This window comes from Apodemus sylvaticus, chromosome 1 (genome assembly GCF_947179515.1).
Source record: "Apodemus sylvaticus chromosome 1, mApoSyl1.1, whole genome shotgun sequence".
Lineage (NCBI taxonomy): Eukaryota > Metazoa > Chordata > Mammalia > Rodentia > Muridae > Apodemus > Apodemus sylvaticus.
In genome coordinates, this window is record NC_067472.1 from 108,843,729 (window position 1) to 108,867,047 (window position 23,319).

Sequence of the window (23,319 nt, forward strand, 5' to 3'; positions counted from 1 at the left end):
CCCGTGAGTGTGAGTGTGAGTGTGAGTGTGTGTGTGTGTGTGTGTGTGTGTGTAAAAGTCAATTGTTTTCCTCCAGAAATGTAGTGGATATAGAAGGAGGCTGTACTTGGAAGCATAAGTTATTTTGATTGGCTGTTTCAAATAGGATGGGCTGAACTTTTTTCTACAGTGGGAGTGGCAAGCTATTGCTTGAAGCCTGATGCCTTAGGGGCTGGAGCCAAAGGGAATGTGTATGAGAGGGATGCTGAGGTCACCAGAGGACCCAAGACTGCTAAGGAGTTTAATTGTGTAAAATCTGTGTCTAACACAAGCCTCCAAACTTGGCTATTTTTGACCTAAAACTGTTCTAGAAGATATGCAAGAGCTATGTCCTGCAGAGAACCTTCATAGTAAAGGCTGATACAGCCATGAGTCAAAGTAGCAACAGTAGCAACTTTTTTCAAGCTATTTTAAAAACAAAGTTCCAAAGATCTCTAAACTAGTATTGTTTTTGTTTGTCTTCTCAAATTCAAGGAGGACCTGAACTTCTAATCCTCTTCCCCCTCCTTGGCATGCTGGGATTCCAGGCTTGTGCCACCCAGCACTGTTTATGATGTTCTCGGATAAAACCCAGGACATCCTGTATGCTAAGCAAGCGTTCTACCAACTATGCTACATTCCTTTCTAATCTGGAATTTTTATTTTTTATTTTTTTAAACTGGACACTATTTTAGAGGCTGGTCATGCAGTCTGGGTTGGCTTTGAGCTCACTAAGCAGTCAAGGATGATCTTGAACTCTTGACACTGATGCCTTCATCTTCCGGATGCTGGATACATATTCATGCCTGTGCATGAACAACCACCCCACCCGAGACAAAGAGCCCCCCCCCCCCAATTTTCTTAACTATGATTGTGTATGTGAGAGACTGTGTAGAGTGCACCCAATATCACAACATGAGTGTGTAGGTCAGAACTCTTCTTCCATCTTTATATGGGTTCCCGGGGATCAAATTTAAGTCAACAGGCTTGAGGGACACTGCTTTTACCCATTAAGCCATCTTGGAGTTGTGCGCATGCATGATGTGTGTGTGTGTGTGTGTGTGTGTGTGTGTGTGTTTGGTATGCAAATGAGAGGCAGGGTCTCATGTAGCTTAAGCTAGCCTTAAAATGCTAGGCTGGCTTTGAACCTCTGACCCTCCTGTCCCTTGTTTCCCAAATGTAAGTGCTGGCAGTTGAAGCCTAGGCTACAGCAACAGAACAAAACAAAACAAAAAGCTCCTAGTAATTAAAATATTTTACCACATCAATCCCCCAAATGAGCTTTAAAGCTTAAACACTGTATGCCAAATCTCTGTTCACTTTCAAAAGCCATGCACTAAATCCTGCATGTGTAGGGTAGATTCTCTGCCCTACACAAACCCTCCAGCCCCCATCCTCCCACCGCGCACTCCCCCCCCCCCCCCCCCCCACTGCCCGCAAGCAAGCAAGTGACCTAAGTCAGAGCCTGGTTTCATTGACACACTTGCACTCCCCAACAACAACACTTCCTTTGAAAAACAGAATGTCACTTCCTCAGTCCAGAGGCCAGAAGTCCCTTGATTCTGATCTGGGGAGTAGAGACAGGAAACTCTGGTAAGCTTCTGTCCCCCATGGCCAGCCACTAGTGCAGCTGACAGAGGGCAGGGTCTGTTGGGAGCTCCCTTGATGCACTGCAGCTGGAAGCAACCGCTCACTTCCAGGCTGTGGGAGTGATTTCTCAGAGTCCAGCACTCCCAGTCAGCACAACAAGGACGTTTCTTGGCAAGTGAGGAGCGAGAAGATGGGAGGACCTGCACTCCTTTAACGGACTTTCCTTTTCTAAACTCCTCAGACTACCCCAATCTCGGATCCTGGCACCATTTTGTTCTCTGACCTCGCTAAACAAAAAGGGGGTGCCCGACCCTAATTGCCAGTTTCTCACCTAGAGGGGACAGCACGTCCCACCAATTTCAGTACACATTGCCAGCCAGCACCATCTAGCAAATTCAGAATCAAGTCTTCAGACCCCAGACACCAAGGGCTGCACGACACAGAACTCTGGCCAGTTACCGAGGACCAAAGTGCACTGTCACCCCGTGGGGCGGAGGGCGGGGGTGGGAGTGGGGGTGGGGTGGGGGGTGGTATGTGAGAGACCTTCGGGGATAATGGGAAAGAAGGGGGACAAACAAATGAGTCACTTAATACAAGCGCTGCACATGCCGCTGACGCTGCCGGTGATGCAGTGGCCGCGGACTGGAAGGAAGCAGACGGCCACCGGGGAGGGGCGGACAGAGAAAGGGACCCGGAGAGGGGCGCGGCGCCTCGCTCGCCCTTTGTGGGCCCGGGGCCGCGCGGCCCCTCAGCCTACCCTCCGGCTCGGGGTGACTCGGCCCCTTCAGCCCCGGGGCGCTTACTCTCCGGGTCGCCCGGAACGATCACTACAAACTTCGGCCCGGCGGGGAGTTCCCGGGGAGGCGGGCGGCGACCGCGGCCCCGACCTGCGCCCCGCCCCTCGGCGGCGCACCTGTGACAGGTGCGAGGCGCCGCACTCGCGCCCCGCCGCTCTCGCCCTCCGAGGCCGCGGGGCCCTGGCTCGCCGCGCCCGGCCTCTCTTAGCGCCCCCACCTCAGAGGCCGCGGGACAGCCCCCGCCCGCCCGCCCGCCCGCCGGGCCGCGCCCGCTCGCCGCACTCACATAGCGCCTCAACTTCTTCTCGGGAGGCGATTTCCTTAGCCAGCCGGTACACACCACGTCGTCGCCGCCGCTGCCGCCGCCGCTCATGTCGCCGGCTAACTGGAGCCCGCCGCCGGCTCGCGTGGACAAGGGCGCGGGCGCGGGCTGCTGGGTCAGCCGGCAGCCGGTGCGCAGCTCGCGGGGGAGGGGAGGGGCCGGGCAGCCCGGGGCGAGGACGAGGCAGCGAGGCGCGCGGGCCCGGGTGCCTGCGCGCGCTCGAGTCCGCCCCCCCACCCCGCGCCGCCCTCCGGCCGCGAGTACGCGCCCGCGCGCACACACAGCCAGCCCCACCAGGGAGCCTCAGCGGGCGGGCGCTCGCCACGCCCACAGCCCCGCGCGGTCCCCAAGGGCAGCCGGCGCGGAGGCGGGCTACCCCGGCTTCGGACCCCGCAGGCCTGGAGGCCGCGAGGCAGGGAGAGCGGCCAGTGCGCCCTCGGGCTCTTGGTGCGCTGTTGTTGTTGTTTTTTCCTCTCTAAGCTTGGAGCTGCAGGCGGGGTCGTGAAGACCTCTGGGTGGTGCTGGTGCTAGGGCGAGGGAAGGCTAGAGGCTGCCCACCCTAGATCGAAGGTCCAGCCTATTCTCAACCCCTCCTCCCCAGAGCGGTGTAAGAGTAGGAAAGAGATCCAAGGCTGCTCCAGTTTCCTGTCCATTCCCACAGTTTCAGGTTTCAGTAAGTCCAATTCTCGCTGAAATGAGTGTCCTGCCTCACTGTACATTAACTCTCACGTCCCTAGGCCTGAGAAGAAGCAAACGGACCTACTGTGTGCCTGGAGCTTTTGCATTCGTCGTTCACAGCGTGTATCTTCACTACCCTACAAATTGGGTAGGCAGTAATTATACCCATTTTATAGATAGCCTGAAGTCCCACAGCTGATACAAAGCAGTCCTTGCTAATCCAGGTGTGGAGGAGGGAGGGAATCTTCTCAGCTGTTTTTTGTTTTGTTTTGTTTGTTTTTTGTTTTTTGTTTTTCAGAGTGATGGATTGCTGGGGGGACTGGACCTTATTGCTAAGAGACAAAGGCCAGCTGCTTCTCTCCCATATTGCCTCTGGGAAAACCGAATCCAGTAAAAGGAAATTGTAAGTTTTGCAGAACATAATGAATTGGAAAACGAGGAGGTATAGAAGAACAAGAAATTGTGACAAACATTTCACTGGCTTGCAGTGAGATCTCTCCTATATAAACGTGAAGATATTTCTCTGTCTCACTGCCTTGTATTGAGAGGGCTGAGATAAAGGACCAGGAAGCACAGACCTGACACCAGTGCTCCAGGGGAAGGTGGAGGAAAAAGAAAACCAAAACCAAAACCTTTGGTAAGAGTTCTTTTTTAACTCACAAAGCACCTTTCCAAACAGCATTTAAAAGGTTCCCTTCTAGTTCCTCTGGGAAGTTACTTAGTAACCCACTTTATCAACGGGGAGTTGTGAGGTGGATGCAGGAACTGGAGAGGCAGCTTGCAATGCCTCAGCATACTTTGTTTCTAGATATTTTGGTCTTTTCTCTGGGTGCAGCAAAGCTAGTTATTTTAGATAGTTGAACTTTCTTTAGTTCTACAAACTTTGATTGGAGTGGGCAATCTTTAGCCATTTCAATTGTAAAAGCTGATTCCTGCCCCGTGCTTAGCTTTTCTAGGCAGCCTGAGAGATAAAGAGACCTTTGACCTATTTTTCTGATTTTCAAGTAGCCAGAGTGGCTGGATAGAACATGAAGCTAGAATGTAGACTGTCTCTGGGACCATAATCACCCTTGACTTTTTAATTTAGGGATTCTTAAGCCACCACTAGAATTATGGCCATTTTAAACCTCTGGCTCCCAGGACCTTAAACCCTTTGTGAGACATAAATATCAAAATACTTAGTCTGCCAAATCAACCAGAAGGCAGTGACTCCCAGTCAAAATAAAGCAACCCTGATTCCAGTCACATTTGAGTCCTGGTGCCAAGTCTCCAGAATTGCAGCCTGAGAAATCTGCAAAGATTGGCTGCTTCTAGGATTTGTGATGTAAGTCAAGCAGAATTGTGCCCTACCCTTTCCTAGGAGAGTGGGAATACGAATCTGAGGATTATGAGATTTAAGACACAGGCTGGGAGACTCATCAACTATTAGTCTGGGTTGGTTTTGTTTAGCAAAGACGGGTTTGTTATTTTTAAGTCCACATGAAATTGGCAGTCTGGTGTTTTGTGATCAAAGACAGAAAGGGTCTTGAAATGTAAGGGTTACAGAGCTCAGGTTTGGGGAAGTCTTCTGAATTTTCAATCCTTCAAAACCCCGACAGGGGGCTACACTCAGTGCCCTTGCTCTTCTGCCCTGACTGTCCCTGTCTGTTCTCATCAATGGCTGCCCGATGAGCTAGCTGCACACAGAAAGCAGGGTCGTTGGGCTCCCTAGCTCTGTCTTCAGAGTCTCACAAGTGTGTTAGGCCTGGAAACAGCCCTTGGACAGGATGTTCCTGTCTGGACTTTTACTATGTCCTCTCCACTTGATGCTGTGTCCCCAGGCCCCCATCTCCCTGGAAAAAAATGGAAAACAAATTATGTGAATGATTTATTTACATGAAGATGGGCGCCATCTATTGGAAATAGTTGGAGTGACACCAATCCTTAAGCCCTGCAAGGACATGCTTCACTAGACTGTAATTTAGGCAATTTTGATTAAAGACCACTGGTATTTCCTAAGGAGAATTAATAGCCAGATCCAATAGTTCTTTGGGACATTAATCCCATCTTCCCATTAAGTTCTCAGGAAATGAACATTTTAGGAGAGGTTACCATGCAGAGATTTAAGACATGCATACATTGTGTGTGTGTGTGTTGGGGAGGGGGTGCAGACACCACCTATGCCTTGTTGCCAGCATCTTCACAAAGCCTGGGCTCTAATGGGTGCAGTGTGGCTTTGAATGTTATGGGAGGCAGCCTGCATTCGTGCCTGTCTCAAAGCTGAGGGTTTGTGGCCAGCAGCAGGTGCATGGCTGGTGGAAGGATCCCAGGAATGGGTTGAGAGCTGGAAAGAGCTGTCCTCAACCGCACACCAGGCTGGAGTGATTAATAACCATTCTCACAAGGCTTGACGTCAATCATTGGCCTGCTAGTGGGGTTGGATATTTGTGTCCTAGCCCTTCTGCGTTTGTTCCTTTCGATTTAGTAGACAGGTTCATTTCAGAGCAGAGTGTTCCTTGTGAAAAAGGCAGCGTGAGCAGATGAGCCATCTCGGCTGGTGACTCTCAGGGCACTCACCTCTGAGGGATGCTTGTTGTGTGCCTCCTGGTTGCTTTGAACCAACTTTATTACCCTCATCAAATTACCATCTGATTACCCAAGGCTGAGGATGGTGGGCTTGGGGTGTGCTTAAGACTTAATTAGGTTTCTTCTCCATGAACTATTAAATAAACTTCCTTGAAAACCTTAAATTAGTCCAGTTTTCCAGTTTCACCTTTGTCAATATCCAGATCCAGCAGGCATGATGGTGCACTTTAATCCCAGCACTCCGGGAACCAGAAGCAGGGGTGTCTCTGGGAGTTTCATAGCCAGCCTGGTCTGCACAGTGAGTTCTAGGACAGCCAGAGCTACTTAGTAAGCTCCTGTCTCAATGAATGGAAAACAAAACAAACAACAGACCATTGTTCCTTCTTCTGTGGTAGTTAGCCTCCTAGGACATGGTTTCAACAGTGCTGGGGATGACAATGTAACTAGAGTCATTAGATGAAAAATCTAGTCCTTGGCAACCTTACCAAGCTATAGTCCTCATATGCCAATTAAGAGACCATTAATGTTGAAAAGCTGAGAAAGGAAATGTATCCAGTGCGGCCATATTGAGAAATAAAACGCTTCAGTGACCTAACTCCTAACAACAAGTTCATACCATGGAGAATCACTGACCAATCATTGTTTTAGCTTCAGTTTAGCTTGGAAGTTGGCCCCCTGTCTGAACTGTGTGGACTCTCTTCCTAGGAAGCAAGTCCCTTCTTTGGCTAGCACATCCTTTGTGCATGTGTTCATTCCATTGTTTTAATGACCTGATAGCTCAAAGGAGGGAAGCATATTAGTGTTTCTTTAGAATATCTTTTGCTATGGTGGCCAAAGCAACATCACGGTTACACAGATCCTGCTGCAAACCCACTTGTCACATTCGCCTAAAAAATACTGAGCTCTACAAACAAGGACCAGCTCCTTACCTGCTCCACGGAGAAGCAGCTCAAATTAGACCTTGAATACATGTCAAAGGCCTGCTTCCCTAGCTCTTACCACACTTTCTTTACTGCCAATACTTAATCAGTTATGAGTTCCTTGAGGGCAGGAGTATATCTTAATTTTTGAGGTCAGATTCACAATACATGGTCATTCTTTTAAAAGGGATGAGATGTAGAACTGTAGACTACTGGGATGACCCAGAATCCCAGAGAAGTCCTACAATAGCCACCGTCCTAGATGGATAGGCTGAGCAGATGCAGGGAATCCTGACCCCTGAAGATGGCTGTATCTCTTAGAGTGTAGTTTAGGGCTATAGAGATGGCCTAATTAACAGCTGTAACTCTTGAAGAGTTTCAAAATCCATGGTTCCTGTGACCTTTTGACTTATACCCTTAGGCTCCAGAGAGCTAACTCTGATAACCCTTGGTTTCCAAATCCAGTTTTCTTCCTCTCAGGGAGTAAGCATTGGATCTTTCTGGTTACTCAGATGCCTGGCTTTACTAACAGTACTTCAGTTCTAGTGCTGAACTTCTCTGCCCACACAGAACCAGGAGAGGAGGAGAAATTGCATCCCCTGATGCAATGTGGTTTCACTGAGCATGAACAGAGATTATTCTTTTGGGCATGATGGTTCATGATGCTTGTAATCCAGCACTCAAGAATTAAAGAGAGGAAGATCACCATGGGTCGGAGGCCTAAGCTATGAAGAAATGCTGGGCTTGCCTGGCCAGTGGCAAGCCCACCGCCTAAGGAAGCACCACTTCCCTGCACACGCAGCGCGCGCGCACACACACTGCGAGTCTGCAGGTTGCAGGTCTACACTTTTCATTCCCTAGGGGATCAAAAAGGCCTCAGTTGAATATGTATTTCTTTCCAGGCCCTCAGGATGACTGGCCCAAAGCTTGTGAGGAGACGTTGAACACTTTCAAAACTGGCTCTCTGGGAGGGAAGAGGTTGTGTTAGAGTATTTGCCAGTAAATACTCATCTACCCTTCACCCACAGACCATTTCAGGTTATCAATTAATTTAATGTCCTTGAATACAGAGTCTCAAGATGCACACACACACCACTGTTATTTACAGTATAAAGACATAAAACACAGACACATTATGTAAATACATGGTTTCAGGTCTCTGATCAACTTTTTAATTTTTGGATAGGACCTCACTAAGTAGCTGCATTACCTTTTTGCATCATGGTGACACAATACCCGACAGACACAACTTCGGAGAAGAAAGATTTAATTTGGTTCCTGGTTTCAGGCCATGTCAATGGAGAATGCAGAGATTAGAGCAGCTGGAGGCAGTGAGCATGTGGCAGAAACTCTTCCCAGATTCAGAACCAGGAAGAGAACTTGGGGCTGGAATGGGGTGGGGATTCAGGGCAGGTATGGTCTTCAAAATCTTGGCCCTAGTGCCTACTTTTGTCAGTTAGGCCCCACCTCTTAAAGGTTCCACAGCTTTCCAAAACAACACCTGGGGCATAAGCATTCGGTACTGGAACCCATAAGGGACATTTTGAACCCAAGCTTTAACAGCAGCCCAGGTGGGTCTGATCTGTTCAACTTTAAGAAAATATTTATTTTCTTACATGTATGACCATTTGCTTGAATGAGTGTATGTGCACCACATACGCATAGGAGTCTACAGAGGCCAGAAGATCGTATCAGAACCCTGGAACTGAATTAGAGGCATTTGTGAGCCTCCACATGGGTGCTGGGAATCAGCTCCCAAGGCCCTGTGAGAAGAGGGAGCTGTACAGCATTGCTACACTCTCTCTCCAGCCCCTGCTCAGCTACTGAAGTTCTGACAGTTGTTTTCCACAGCAGCCACACTACCTGCAATGTCTGAGCAGGGCTCTAATCTATCCACATCTTCTCCCATTCGAAGTTTCCATTTTTGTTACAATGTAAACATTGCTTAACTTACTTAGAAGGTGCACTCGAACTGGACAATCTGTTTTCAACAGCTGGCATGAGCCAGCAGCTCCAGTACACCGAGGCACACAGCCTAATGACCTCTGTTCCCCTCTTCTCTAGTCAGTTCTTAAGTTGACTTTCCTTCTTATACTTTTTCCTCTTACATGTCTCTTTTCTTTGGTAATGGAGGTGATTTTTGACTGCTGCTGGCTAGTCAAAAGTTTTTAGCTCCTACCAAACAGTGAAAGGAGAACAGGTTGTTTCCCCTGTACAGTATTGTGGAACAAAAATAAAGCCCAAACATCTTCCTGACACCCAGATGTATCTTCTGGATGAGGCCTCAGGCAATTTCTGCAACGGGGCAAACAGCTGTGGTCTGTTTCAACATAATTTGATGTAATCAGGGTTAATTTTGATGATGTAATAACTCTGAAGACTGTTCTTGTTTTTTTTTTTTTTAAACTGGATTACTGTTGGCTCAACAATCATGTGGCATTACATTTAGAGGCTGAAACAAAAGCCAGAATTAAAACAGCTTCCGGCTCAGCCCCTTTCTAAATGACAGCTCCACTGGGATTAGGAGTTATTAACCATATTAAACACAATTAAGTAAAAAAGGAAAGCAGTTGAAGTCAAACGACACGCAAGCATATCCAGAGTCCAGTGTCTCTCAAAAGAGTTGGAGATTCATTTACTGTTTTCTTTTCCTGGAGTGTTTAGAAATATGTTGGCAACAATTGTAATTTAATATTTTCATAAAGTTCTAGGAAAAAAAGCCTCAAAGGTTCTCCTCTGAAATTTCTCTGATCCAATTAATGAACTTAGCAATCAGCAATTATGAGGTCCTGGGGCCCCAAACAAGAGCTTAGTGAATGCTAGGCAAGTGCTCTACAACTGAGCCACATCCCCAGTCCTGCTCCCCTCCCTCCCCGCCCCCTTCTCTGAGACAGAGTTTTGGTTTACAGGCTGTCCTCAAACCTGTGGCCAATACGTCTAACTCAGGTTCTAAATATTGGGATTACAAGAATGTACTACCACTTCAGGCCTGAAAAACATAATAGGTATAAAAGGAAACCCAGCTTTTTTCAGTGTGTATCTAGTTATTTATCACTTGACCTTCAAAAACACTTAGACAAGTATGTCTTTCTTTCAAATACAAAATATTATGCTTATATCCAAATACACGTTACTTAGGAATGGGTATGTATGTGACTCGTATTTGACTCTCAGGAAGGATTTGCTGAGAAACTACTATCTCAAGTGCACAATACCAAGATAAACAAAGACTGGTGTCTGAGGAAGCTCCAGATTCTCCCGTGCAGAGGTGGGCAGGTCTCCGCGGCAGTGTCTGAGCAGGGTTCTAGGAGGTACATTTTGATGAAATAAGAAATCATTCACCACCTCTATGGGGACTAAAGAAATAGGGACTTGTATTTCAATTTGCTTTCAGATCATCTAGGCGAAGGAAATTTGTTGAATTAAGAGAATATACGTTACAACTTTAAATTGGAGACAAGAAACCTGTCTAGAATTAGAGAAAGCTTAGAGAAAATCATTAACTGAAAAATCTCGGCAATTTCAGCCTAATCCATCTGAGCCTGGTTCTAATTTTTTTTTCAGCTGAATATATTCATTGAATAATATTAAGTGAATACCATTTCAATGGCACATTGTTGGGCCCTGGGGTTATAATGCTGAGCAGTCAGGTCCATTGTTAAGAAGTCACCTGCCAAGTAATTGTACTCAAGAAGCAATGCCAGGAGATATGCCCCAGAAGTCGCCCTTCTAAACACAGAACCAAGAAACAGGCTATTAGTTGAATGTCCATATTTTTGTGTATGCTTTGAGATAGCATCTCATTATGAAACTTAAGTTAGCTTCAAACTTACTATTCTCTTGCCTTAGCTTCCTGAGGGCTGCGATTTTAGGCATATACCACCAGATCTCATCCATTACTTTTTTTTTAAATTTCTTTTTAAATGAGAGAGCCTCATGCAATTCAGGCTGGACTGGAAGGCATTATGTAGCTGAAGATGAGCTGGAACGTCTCGTTGTTCTGTATCTACCTCTTCAGTGCTGGGACTACATGCCTGAAGCATACCCGGTTTATGCAGTGTTGGAGATCACACTCAGAGTTTCAAGTATGCTTGACAAGCACTCCTGCAACAGAGCAGCACCCCTGACCCAATGCTAGTTTCAATGCTTGCTTTTGAGTCTGTGGGTGTTTTTATCATTAATCCACAAACAGCCCACTTTGATTTTATTTTTTTTTAAAAAATACTAACTCATACATGTTAGTATCTAGGAAAATGAGAGAAGTTGTTTTCAATTGACATGCCCAGGGGTGCTGGCGTGGAAAAAGGAAGGGGAAGCACCTGGACACTGATATACTGCTAGCATAAGAGAAACCAGAGTGGGAGAAAACACACAGCGAGGAGGAAATGCGGGAGAGTGTTGGAGAAGCAATGTGGGTGAGCGCTACGGCAGGCAGGCTGTGGGGCATGGGTTCCCACCAGCTATCATACTTCATGTAGAGGCATAAAAAACTAACGTAAAAGTACAGGAAACAAACCAGCACGGCTGCATATACCTCTAATCCTAGCACTTGGGAGACTGAGGCAGGCTGCCCTGTATTTGTCTGTATGTCTGGCTAACATGGTGAGAACAAGGGTCAAGTAACATCAACAACAAAGAATCTGAGTCCAAACCCACTATCATGTTCACAAATAGGACACTTGTATGATTATGCAGCCTTTATCATATACAATAGAATGAAACCCCCCTGAACGTTTCTCAGGGCAGAAACTCTCACACAGCTAGATGTAAACTCTTACGTCTTGACATGACTGTTTAAGAAAACATCAATTACAGGTTGTTCTATCCCAGATATACTCAATATATAAACCATAACCTCTGACAAAGACTGTGGGAACTGGGACTTGTCACAGTTATCTCTATTCAGAGTGCATTACAGGGTGTGGCACAGTGAGTGGTCAGTAAAAGTTTATTGACCTGAACTGAGTACTTCCAAAGCCTTTAAAGGAAAAGTCACACAATGCCGCTGCTCTGTAATAACTTATTTCTCTCTTTTATGTATACAGGATTCACCCGCAGATTAAAACTGCTCAAATTTTTTGGCATATTTTCTCATATCCTTACTAGCTGTAAACACTTCATTTGACATATGTTAATTTAAGTGTGTTTTTACTTTTAAGAGTTTCCCTTAAGAGACCTTAGATTGGGCAGTGCTTTCAATTTGTGAAGCCCTGTCATTTAACCTCACAGATTCTCCCAACAACATAGGGGCTTTATCATCATTTGTAGGTGGACTGCAGAATTCAGAGATTAAACAACTTGCTGAATATAACTCAGTCAGGAAAGAGAATGTCAGGCTTAACCAGTGTCTTTGACAGCCAGTATTATTTCTTGGTCACCAAGTACTCTGAAAATGTTCTGGCAGGAAATTTAACTTACTCATTAGTTTACCAGTGAAAAATCCAATAGGACAGATGGGAATTACAATTAGACATCACTGGCCAGACATTACTAACTGTATGGAAACCAGGTCTTGCCTTGTGAGGTACTGCAAAGAAAATATGTATTAGTGCTAATCTTCAGTGGAAGAATGTAGTGTGCTTCAACTCTGTCTCATGCTGTGGATAAATGAACTATGCTTGTTTTTGTAATCCAAAAGTAAAGGAGACTAGAATTACTTCTGAGTTCTCTCAAAGTGCAGTTAAGAGACTTTAGTAGTATTTACAGGAGGTATAGCCACACCACAGGATGTAAGGTAGACAGTGATACATAGGTGACTTCATAGTTCTCCTACCAAGAGTGTCATCACAGGACACACACTTGGGGTGCGGCTGCTTGAACAGACGGAAGCTTTCAGCTGGTCAAAAGCCACCTTTGAAGGACACACTTCTGAGGAGTGACCTGGAGGAGGATACTGCCCCAGCTGATTTATATATTGGAGAAGAGAAGGCTTGGGAGTAGCTAAGTGTTACCATATTTCTAACCCAGTAAAAAGCTGGTAAACACACTGTAAAGTTTAGTTACTATCCAGCAGGGGTTTCTAATAGTCTCTCTGAGGATAGAAAAGTTCTCTCTTAAGGTGGTGAGTGTAGTCTAGAGCAAGTGGGAGAGTGGCTGTTTAGCATGTGTGAGGTCCTGGGTTCAACTGCCAGTACTGCAATCAACCAACCAACCAAAACAGGAAGCAACCCATCAACCTCCTTTCTGTTGGAGTAGAATCAAGGCAGTGAGTTACTATTTACTATTTACAAGGGCAGCTGGCAAATTACCCAGAATGGAGAAATAGAGAGGGTAGTTTATATGTGATGGCTGGTGGGAATAAAGTATCCAGTAAGATGGTTTTTTGTTTTGTTTTACCTAGGATCATAACAAAAATGAGAAAACCAGCATTTCTTGATAAGCCAGCATATGGAGAAGGCTGTGTCAGTCATAATAGTAAATAGTCCAGGTTCTGTCAGATATATGTAGAGCTGCTAAACTAAGCCTATAACCAAAGATGTGACACGAAATGCCAAACCTTTTACTAGCCTGGTCTGCTAAGCTTTTATTATTAGAGGAATTTTTTCAAGTAGTGAATATTCACTTTGGGAGAATATCAGCAGTTCTCAGCCAAGTTCTTCCATCTTTGTACATACATTCTAAGACAGTCCAAGAAGATGAAAATAAAAAATATGATTATAAATTCATTCAAGAAACTGAGGATGGCTAGAGATGGCCTTCAGATGTTGAGTACTTTGACTCCCAGTACCACATAAGCCTAGTGTGGTGGTGCAAACCCATACTCCCAGCACTTGGGAAGCAGAGATAGGAGGATTAAGAGTTTGAGGTCATCTTCAGCTACATGTTGAGTACCAGGCCAGCCTGGGCCACATAAGACCCTATCAGGCAGGAAGGAAAGAAACAAAGGCAAGGAAGGCAGAGCATGCCTGTAGTCCCAGCACTGGGAGGGTGAAGAGGGTGAGAGGTCTATAGGTTTTAAGCCAGCCTAGGCTGGCTCTGTATCCATCTTACCTCCATTCCGAGGTTAACCAAGGTATAGTAAGCCTAGTGAATTGCTTGACCTAGTGTCCTTCGCCCCATTTTCAGTTTCTTTTTACTACAATGTATTTAAGCTCAATCATGATGTGTTTTTCCCTTTCAATTTCAATTCCCTTTTCCCTCTGTAGCACAAAGAAATTAGAGACAAAAGGTGTACTTTAGAACATGCTGGGCTTTAAGATGTAGCATTCTTTGGTTACTAGAAAGTTCTGGCTTTAGTTTCTTTGTAAGGAGATGGCTGTGGACTTTACTTGTAGGTTCTCTCTCAGTTAAGCTATCTTTTCAAGACCACTCCAATAAAAGGGAACAAGGTTTACAATATACTTGTGGTTTGAATATGCTTGGCTCAGGAAGTGACACTATTAGGAGGTGTGGCCTTATTGTAGAAAGTGTGTCACTGTGGGAGTGGGCATTAAGACCTTCTTCCTAGGTGTCTGGAAGACAGTAGTCTGCTCCTGGCTTCCTTTGGTTAAGGATGTAAAACTCTCAGATCCTCTAGTGCCATGCCTGCCTGGATGCTACCATGCTCCTGCCTTGATGATAATGAGTTGAACTTCTAAATCTGTAAGCCAGCCCCAAATAAATGTTGTCCCAATATAACAGTTATCTTGGTCATGGTGTCTCTCCACAGCAACAAAACCCTAAGACATTACTGTTTTATGAATTAAGAAAATAATATTCATGGAAACATTTTAGAAACTATTAAATGATGTCCAAATGATAGTCCTAATACTAACAACTACATACATTTAGGGTTTTCAGAAGAAGTTACTGAAGACTGTCTGCCTCAATGTCAGTTTAGGAAGCACCTGGCAGCTTTTTTCTTTTCTTTTCTTTTTTTTTTTCTTCCCAAAGGTCACCAGAAAGTACCCCACGTGCTAATAAAAGCTGTAAATTCATGTCTGATAGAACTCTGAATAAGATCTCTGGAGCCATAACTGATAAAAGAATCCAGGGTTCCTGGCTACCATAGAACCCCAAGGTTCCATGAGGCAGCGTTGAGCATAACCTGGAGAAATGTTACTTATGGAAGTTCTACCGGCTCACTTTAACACAGGGTGATCAAGGATGACATCTGCTCATTCCTTAGTGCTTTTCCTAACTCTTAATTTGCCATAACAACTGGGAAGAAGTTACAATTGGATATTAATCTTTCCTATGTATTTCTTAATTATACATAGCTTAGATTGTAGACTGAATACAAATATTGATCAGAAGCCAAAATACCCCACACATTTACCAATTCAGTCTTTCAACTGTGTTTTTATGTCCTTACTTCATCCACTTTCTAAAACAAATATATGAATAAACAGCAATGTAATCCAAACGAACGGGTAGAGTTAATCCATTCCACCAAACACTTCAATGCCTGTTGAGTCACGCTTGGATGCCTAGACTGAGTATATACACAAGGTGAATGTAAACCACTGGACTTGGAAAGGGAAGCATCTGACAGATAGTGCTGGAGAAGAGCACAGGTCAAAGAGCTCCTTGCTGCTCTGTGACAGTTCAGCAGTCTCCGCCATGGGCCAGACCACGCCGAGAGCACAGTGTAGAGAGCACGAGTCACACCACTCCATTCTCCTACATCAAAGCAGCATGACAGCTACCACCAGTAATGAGGACAGTCAAACGGAAATTTCAAAAGAAGTATACATTTTAGAACATACTTTTAGATTATACTCTTGAACTGCTGGGGTTATCACTTGGAGGTTGTATTAGTTTGGGTTCTCTAAAGTCACAGAACATATGGATAGTCTTTATATAGTTAGGGAACTTGTCAATGACTTACAGTCTATAGTCCAACTCTCCAACAATGATCAGCAGCAGCTATGGATGGAAGTCCAAGGATCTAGCAGTTTCTCAGTCCCAGGAGGCACACAGGCAAGGAAGAGTGAGAGCGAATCTTCCTTCTTCCAATGTTCCAACTTATATATCTCCAGCAGAGGGTGTGGCCCAGATTAAAGGCATGTGCATCCATGCCTTTAATCCCAAATGATCTTGAACTCGGAGATCTCCTTATCTTAGCCACAAGGTCTCCAGGCCAAGATGCAGGTCAGAAACTTATATCTCTGAGCCTCCAAATTAGGATCATAGGTGAACCTTCCAATTCTAGACTGTAGTTCATTCCAGATATAGTCAAGTTGACAACCAGGAATAGCCACCACAGAGGTGATATTTGAAAATGTTGGGAAAATAGATTTTAATTTCTTTTCCATTGGAAATCATTTTTTTCCAAGAAAAACCTAACTCAGCTTAAACCAGCTTTTCAATATATAAAACATTATAACAATATTATTATGGGCTACAGAGATGACTCAGCAGTTAGGAGTGTTTGCTGCTCAACATGAGGAGTGGGATCTCTCTCTCTCTCTCTTACACACATATATGCGCGCGCACGCACACACACACACACACACATACACACACACACACACCTGTAACTACAGCTCTGAGAATTTAACACCTTCCTTTGGTTTCCATAAATCTACTCAGATTTGAGCACACATGCAAGGAGAGAATATTATATAAACCTATACTATTAAATTATACTCCCCTCCCCAAATTATCAGTATAGTACTAGGTGTGGGTTAATGTACATAAATAAATACCGTAAATACCAGCGCTCAGGAAGCTAAGTTCTTTCAGTTCTTTCAGGTCAGCTTTGGTACTATGATGAGACCTTGTTTTAGTTACTTTTCTGTTGCTATGGAGAGACACCATGACTGAGGCAACTTGTAAAAGCATTAAATCGGGGGCTTGCTTACAGTTTTAGAGGGTGAGTCCATGCCCATCATGGCTGGGACCATGGGAATAGGTAGGCAAGCATGGCCACTGGAGCAGTACCTCAGAGCTTATGTCTTATCTGCAAGTTGGAGACAGAAAGAGACTGCTTGGAGTGAGCTTTGAACTGCAAAGTCCATCCTCAGTGACACACTTCCTCTAACAAGGCCACACTTCCTGGCCCTTCCCAAAATGGTTCCAACCAACTGTCAACAAAGCATTCAAATATATGAGCCTATGGTGGCCATTCTCACCCAAACTACCACAGATCCTTTTAGACACATATGCAGGTTAATTGAAGCATAGTGAGCTTTTAAATTGCTGGGCCTCATGATATTTTCATGCATATATACCATTTACACAGATCCTGTTCATATCCCCCTCTTCACCCTCTTTTCTCTGTTCCTTCCCATTCTCTTAAATAGGCCACTTCTATGTCTTATCTTAAAAACCAAACCAAATAACAACAAAAAACGAAACTGTACTCTAGCAGGCATGGAAGTGCATGACTTCAATCCCAGAGCTGGGGAGGCTGAGGTTCAAGGCCAACCTGGTCTACAGATTGAGTTCTAGGCCATCTAGGGTCATAGAGTAAGAACTTGTTTCAAAACAAACACAAAGAAGCAAGCAAAAATCTGGATTCTATATGAGAGAAAATGTGATATTAGGCCTATTTTGATTAACACGATCTCTAGTCCTATCCATTTTCCTGCAAATGACATAATTCCATTTAAGATGGATGGAATAGTCCATGTGCAGATATGCCTTACTCTGTGTATGGACAATGGGCCATCCTCATCCTGGCTACCATGACCAATACAACAGCGAGCATGGGTGTGGCGTCCCTCCGCTCTGCTGCTGCTGATGCCTTTTGTGTCTGTCCAACAGGATCACATGGTGGTTTTAGTTTTAGTTGCCTTAAAAAAAAAAGGAATCCCCAAACTGATTTCCATAGTGGCTGAACTTACATTCCTTCTTCCAACAGTGTATAAAGAAATCTTTTATCTACATCCTCGCAAGCATTTATTTTCTTGATGATACCCATTTTGACAGGGGTGAAATGGATTCTTAATGCAATTTTCATTTTAATTTTCTTTATAGCTGAAGATGTTGATAAGTGTGTGTGTCTTTATTGGTCATTTGTGTTTCTTTTTTTTTTTTAAAGTTGTGCTTCTTTTGAGAATTGTCTGTTTAAAAAATTTGTCCAGTGATTGGACTTTTGTTCTATTGTTATAACCATCTTTTTATTCTCTATATACAGACATATACAGTTAATTACATGTTTGCTGCTGGCATTTTAAGTTGTTCCCTGTTATATTACCCACAAGTCACTTTTGACTGGTATTTTCATCCTTTTTCACAAATATGTCATCTGACACCAATATTTTTTTGCCCAATTATTGGTAAAACACAAGTACTAGGCCAAAGACGGACATCATCAGGCATGTGACAAGTGTTTGGCTTTAACCAGACACTCAATGTGTGAGTAACTGTCAAGACAAGGAAGAATTAAGTAAGAAGTTTCAGAAAGACACTGCTGAAGGTCTTGGCAAAGGCATGAAACAATACATTGATGTTCTAAGATCTTTCAACCACACAGCACGCACTGAACATGCTTAAATCTACTGTTTAACTATCAGTCTCCTTTACAAGCTCAGTGTGTACTAGGGATTGTGAGTGATCTAAAGACTAGACAACTCTTAATGACAATGTCCAACAAAGATTGGAAAATGGAAGGTGTGGTGGTTTGAACAGGAATGGTCTCCATAGACTCATGTATATGAATGCTTAGTCCATAGGGAGTGGTACTATTAAGAGGTGTAGTTAGAAAGTTTTTCTGGAAAGTTGTTCTCTGACCCTGACATCTGCATGTGACCTGTACACATTATCCCCACAAATAAATAAATGTAATAACTTAAAGATAATTTTTTTTTGTCATTAGCCATCCAGGTTTAAAGCTAATTATCACTGTTTTCCAAAGATGCCTTTTCTAGGATGCTTATTATTTCTTATACAGCTTTCTCATGATACCCTTGAAATAAAACATTTATCTCATTATGTATCTTTTCTAATAGGTTATAAATTCCATGTAGTGTCACTTCTCTTTTGTTCATAACTGCTTAGCACTTAGTATAGTATGGACACACAAAAGAAGCTCAAACAGTATTCTTTGCATACACAAATGAACTTCTAATCATGTTGCAGTGAGTCCTATTAAAGTCCTATTATCCCTTTCATCATTTCTTAAACTTGGTATGTAAGGGAAAGTAGATTGGATCTGGGACTTTAGCTTAGCAACCATTCTGAATACAAAGATTCACCAATGGAATGAACATCTTTTCAAGAAAAACAAGCAAACAACAATAACAACAAAAGGCCCAAACACATGGCCCAGGCACGAGGTGTTCTCTGCATTAGGCAGGTCAACCCAGTCAACCTCTTAGGTGCCTTTTAACCCTGAGGTTCTGAAGTTCACTCTTCAGATGTTAATTTTGAATTAGGCTAAGAAACACAACTTAAACTGGTTAAAAACTAACAAAAGGGAGGGCCAGGCACAGTTGTGCACAAGTGAGGTCAAGGCCAGTTTGGTCTACTTAGAAAGTTCCAGGACAGTCAGGGCTATATAGAGAGACCTTGTCACCTCCAACACCCCGAAAAAGAATTAATCTAAGAGGGCTGGAGAGATGGCTCAGCAGTTAAGGGGACTGGCTGCTCTTCCAGAGGAGCCAGGTTCTATTCCCAGCATCCACATAGCAGCTCACAACTATCTCTAACTACAAATTCCAGGGGACCAGATGCCCCTTTTGGTCTCTGTATGGGTGGTACCAGCCATGCAACTGGTGTACATACATACATGTAGAGAAAACATCCAAACACATACAATTAAATTAAAAAGCAATCTGCAAGAGTATCTAATGAAACTTTGAAAATTATTTTAGGTATGCCTGTCATTTTATAATTATTTAATACACATAAACTCAACCGAATATACAACCAACAATAGTTCCCCATAAATGAAGCCTGGTGAAGACTAAAACAAGCCAAGAGTTTTTAAAAGTGTGACACCCCCACTTCGACCCATGCCATGGATCAAACCCAGAGTCCCAAGCGTGCTAGGAAAATGCTCTAACTCTGACCTGCATTTCTAGTTCTGACCTGCATTTCTCGTTCAAGCATGGTTTTAAATGCACACACAAGTAAATACAAGTGTGTCCATGTGCTGTAACAACTCTGAAGAAATGATGTTTCAGTTTATACAAAGTAAGTGGTTTTATCTAAGGTGTTGGAAGGGTCAGATCCTGAGCACTCAAAGGGGCTCTGGTTACATTCTATCAGGCCACACCATATTCTAAAATTACCCATCACATACAGAGGTTTGGCTACATTTTCAACACCACCTTTGATTAAAGATACCTTTCTTCCAAATTTCACTGGGAAAGGATCAAGATGAATTTAAAAATAACTTTCTTCAAGGTATTAACTTAAAAATTTAATGACTATTAGAATACTTATAAACATCTAATATAAATGAACTAAAACGATTGACAAATTTGAATGGTTAATGTTAGCTCTTTAACTTTTAAAAATAAAGATCAACAGTTATTAAATGTGATTTTTCACCACCCAATGATGAATGTTTCAATTCAGAATAGCCACCTCATTAATCAATTTAGACCCTGAAAAGGAATATTTTCTTCTATAAAGTTGAGTAAAGTACCGAGAACAAGATTGGCATCACGTAAGTTTAACTGGCAAGGGAGAAAAGGGTCAACATCACCTTATTTTTAGCCACTAGTTGTTAAAAAAACAAACAAAAACAAACAGACAAACAAAACAATGGGAAGTGAGCTCAATGAAAGGGGAAGCCGGCCATGAGGTGCAAGCTGGCCATGAGGTGAGAGCCGGCCATGAGGTGCGAGTCCTGAGGAACTCTGAGCCCCTCACTTCGTGTCTTCCATCCTTCTTGCTTGAGATGTTATCCAAGCTCATTACTCTCCCATGCCAGCTTCTCCAGCAGCTGGACAACATGCCCAGCTACTATTACTTTTATTTCCTAATTGAGGTAACAGTTTGAAAGTCCATGTGCTCTTAGTATTTCCCCTTGGGGAGTTTATCTGTCCATGAAAAGCCTTTGACTTCTTAAGATGATCAAAGCCATTTCTATTTTTCATATATTATGTCTCAGAGCACAAGAACTGTGCACTGAAACCCACATTCCAGACTGCAAACAGCGGTCTTCTCTCCGCAGACTCAGGCGCAGAGTCTTGGTGATGGAGCACTTCTCATTAAACCATCTTTCAGCTACAAAAGACACGAATGAGTAAACCTTGGAAAAGGGATAACATCTTTGATATTGTCAACTCCTAGGATGCATTGTAAGTAGCGTTCAAAACCCATCCCGAAGCCTCCGTGTGGCACAGATCCAAACTTGCGAAGGTCCAGGTACCTGTTTTAAAGACAGAGTCATTACTTGTAAATGTGGTCAAATGTGTTGATGGGAGTTTCGTATTTTATAAGTATTTTGCAGCCGCTTGTTTTTGTCTCTGGGGCAGAGCAAATCTATCTTTTCCTTTCCTAGAGATCATGAAAATGGAAGACATAAGTGACCCAGCTATCCAGGGCCACACAGACACACGGGAGCAGGCTGCTGTGCACTGGCTCTGGCCACTTGACATTTATTCTTTTTAAACTGGCTGTATCACTCATGTACAGAAAACTTGCCGCGTGACACTATAGAGATATTATCCTACACTGTTTAAAAATATTCATTTCCTTCTTTTTTGTATGCTAATGACAGCATTTCCCACTTATTCATATGGTATCACGCAACACACAGAGGAGAAGGAAGAGTTTGTTGTTGATGTTGCTTGTATGTTTATGTACCTGTGCTTGTGTGGGGACATGTGGAGGCCAGAAATGGATTAGGTATCTCCCTCAATCATTCTTTACTTTATGTTTTGAGACAGAGTCTGAATTTGGAGCTCACCAATTCTGCTAGCCTGTGTCTGTCGCCTTCTCCCCTACAATCCTGGAGTTACAGATGTAAGCGGTCGCCTGTGGCTTTTTACGTGGGCACTGGGGCCTGAACTCAGATCCTCATGCTTACATGACAAGCATTTTACCAACTCAGCCGTCTTGCTATCCCCGAGAATGAAGAGTTAGCAAAAAATTTTGCTTTTTAAAAATATTTCATTTTGGGGCTGGAGAGATGGCTCAGCAGGTAAGAGCACTGACTGCTCTTCCAAAGGTCATGAGTTCAAATCCCAGCATCCACATGGTGGCTCACAACCATCCATAAGGAGATCTGTTTACTTACATATAATAAATAAATATAAAAAAAATTTTCATTTTATGTAGACAGGGGTTTTGCCTGCATGCATGTCTGTTTACCATGTGGGTGCTGAGAATCAAAGCCTCTGGACGAGCTACAATTGCTCTTAAACACTAGGCCATTTCCCCAGCCCCAATATTTTGCTCTTTGTGAGACTATACAGTTCTATCAGGAGCAGGCATTGATCTCAGGCAATCTTTTACCTACAGGGAATGTTTTAGAGTTGTTCACTCCACAAAACTCAATTGTTTTAAAGTAGAAAAGCATATTGTTGAATTGGAAAGTGAAAGGAAACTTCCAGGTCTCTGCTTCAGGATAGTGAACATGCTGTCCGTTTTCTGGAATGGAGATCACCTCTAGTGCTTACCGTGCATACTCTGCTCCCACTTAAGTCTTCATGGTTAAAAACTGGTGCAGCTATGACAGAAACTCAAGTTCCTACAAACTAGCATGGAATAATGTTGTCTGGGGGGGGGGGGAGAAGGGTAAAGGACAGCCCTATGAGTAGTCAAAGGACAACTTTAAAGAGTCCCATTTCTCCTTTTTCCATAGTGGCCTAGGAATCAAACTAAAGTTGACAGATTTGGTGGCAAGTCCCGTTACCCACTGAGCCATCTCACTGTTCCTAGCTTGAAAATCCTTGAGTTATATACATGAATTAAAGCAAGTTCATAATTTCTCAAATGCTTAGTAAATCAGCTCCACAAGTAAGACCTGAAGGCACCACGAGTAGTCACTGGCTCTTCAGTTCTAGTATATTCACAGCAACGGTACATTCACACTTTAGGGTAAAGAATCTAACTTAAAAGACAAACAGCAATTGGATGAGCTGTATCCAGGTGAGATCAGTATGACAGGGGTTATGACAGCACTTGTGATTATTAGGAACTATAGGGAATAAATGGAGTAAGCAGTCTTGTTAAGTGCAGACTAAATGGTGGCTGAATTCACCGCAGGTTTACAGGGCATGGAACAAATACACTTTGACTCACAATCTGAGGTGAACCAGTTGTCAAAACCTGTAGGACCCACGTTGACTGCAGTGGTTCAGTGATGTGTCTCACATCTCTAAATCTCTCATGTACTGACGCCTTAAGCTGAGGCGGCAGGAGGACCCAGCTTACTAAGTTTTGCCTGACTTCGTTTTGATAGAGAAAACAAAAATCTACTTTTAATTAAAAAAGTGGATTTTTTTTTGAACAGGTGTCATCATGTAATCCCAGTTGGCTGAAACTTATTATGTAGACCAGGCTGGCCTCAAACTTATAGAGATCCTCTGCCTTTCACTTCTGAGTG

General features: G+C 43.7%; 2 protein-coding genes and 1 long non-coding RNA gene across 5 annotated transcripts in view; 1 reads left to right on the forward strand and 2 right to left on the reverse strand.

Annotated features, from left to right (window-relative positions):
- The window catches only part of Gab2 (GRB2 associated binding protein 2), a 225,620-nt gene extending 222,632 nt beyond the window's left edge, over positions 1–2,988 (reverse strand). The window contains exon 1 of the mRNA XM_052158471.1: positions 2,692–2,988. Within this exon, the coding sequence (XP_052014431.1) occupies positions 2,692–2,778 (87 nt within the window). The 5' untranslated portion in view covers positions 2,779–2,988. The remainder of the gene's footprint in view (positions 1–2,691) is intronic.
- A 42-nt stretch (positions 2,989–3,030) lies between these two features.
- LOC127665898 (uncharacterized) overlaps positions 3,031–23,319 on the forward strand; it is a 56,119-nt gene continuing 35,830 nt past the window's right edge. Inside the window, exons 1-2 of the long non-coding RNA XR_007973520.1 lie at positions 3,031–3,553; positions 3,704–4,042. This is a non-coding gene — a long non-coding RNA (uncharacterized LOC127665898). The remainder of the gene's footprint in view (positions 3,554–3,703; positions 4,043–23,319) is intronic.
- Positions 15,547–23,319, reverse strand: part of Nars2 (asparaginyl-tRNA synthetase 2, mitochondrial) — a 113,653-nt gene continuing 105,880 nt past the window's right edge. For all 3 annotated transcript variants that reach the window (XM_052158492.1, XM_052158485.1, XM_052158509.1), the window contains one exon: positions 15,547–21,138. In XM_052158492.1, the coding sequence (XP_052014452.1) occupies positions 20,994–21,138 (145 nt within the window). In that variant the 3' untranslated portion in view covers positions 15,547–20,993. The remainder of the gene's footprint in view (positions 21,139–23,319) is intronic.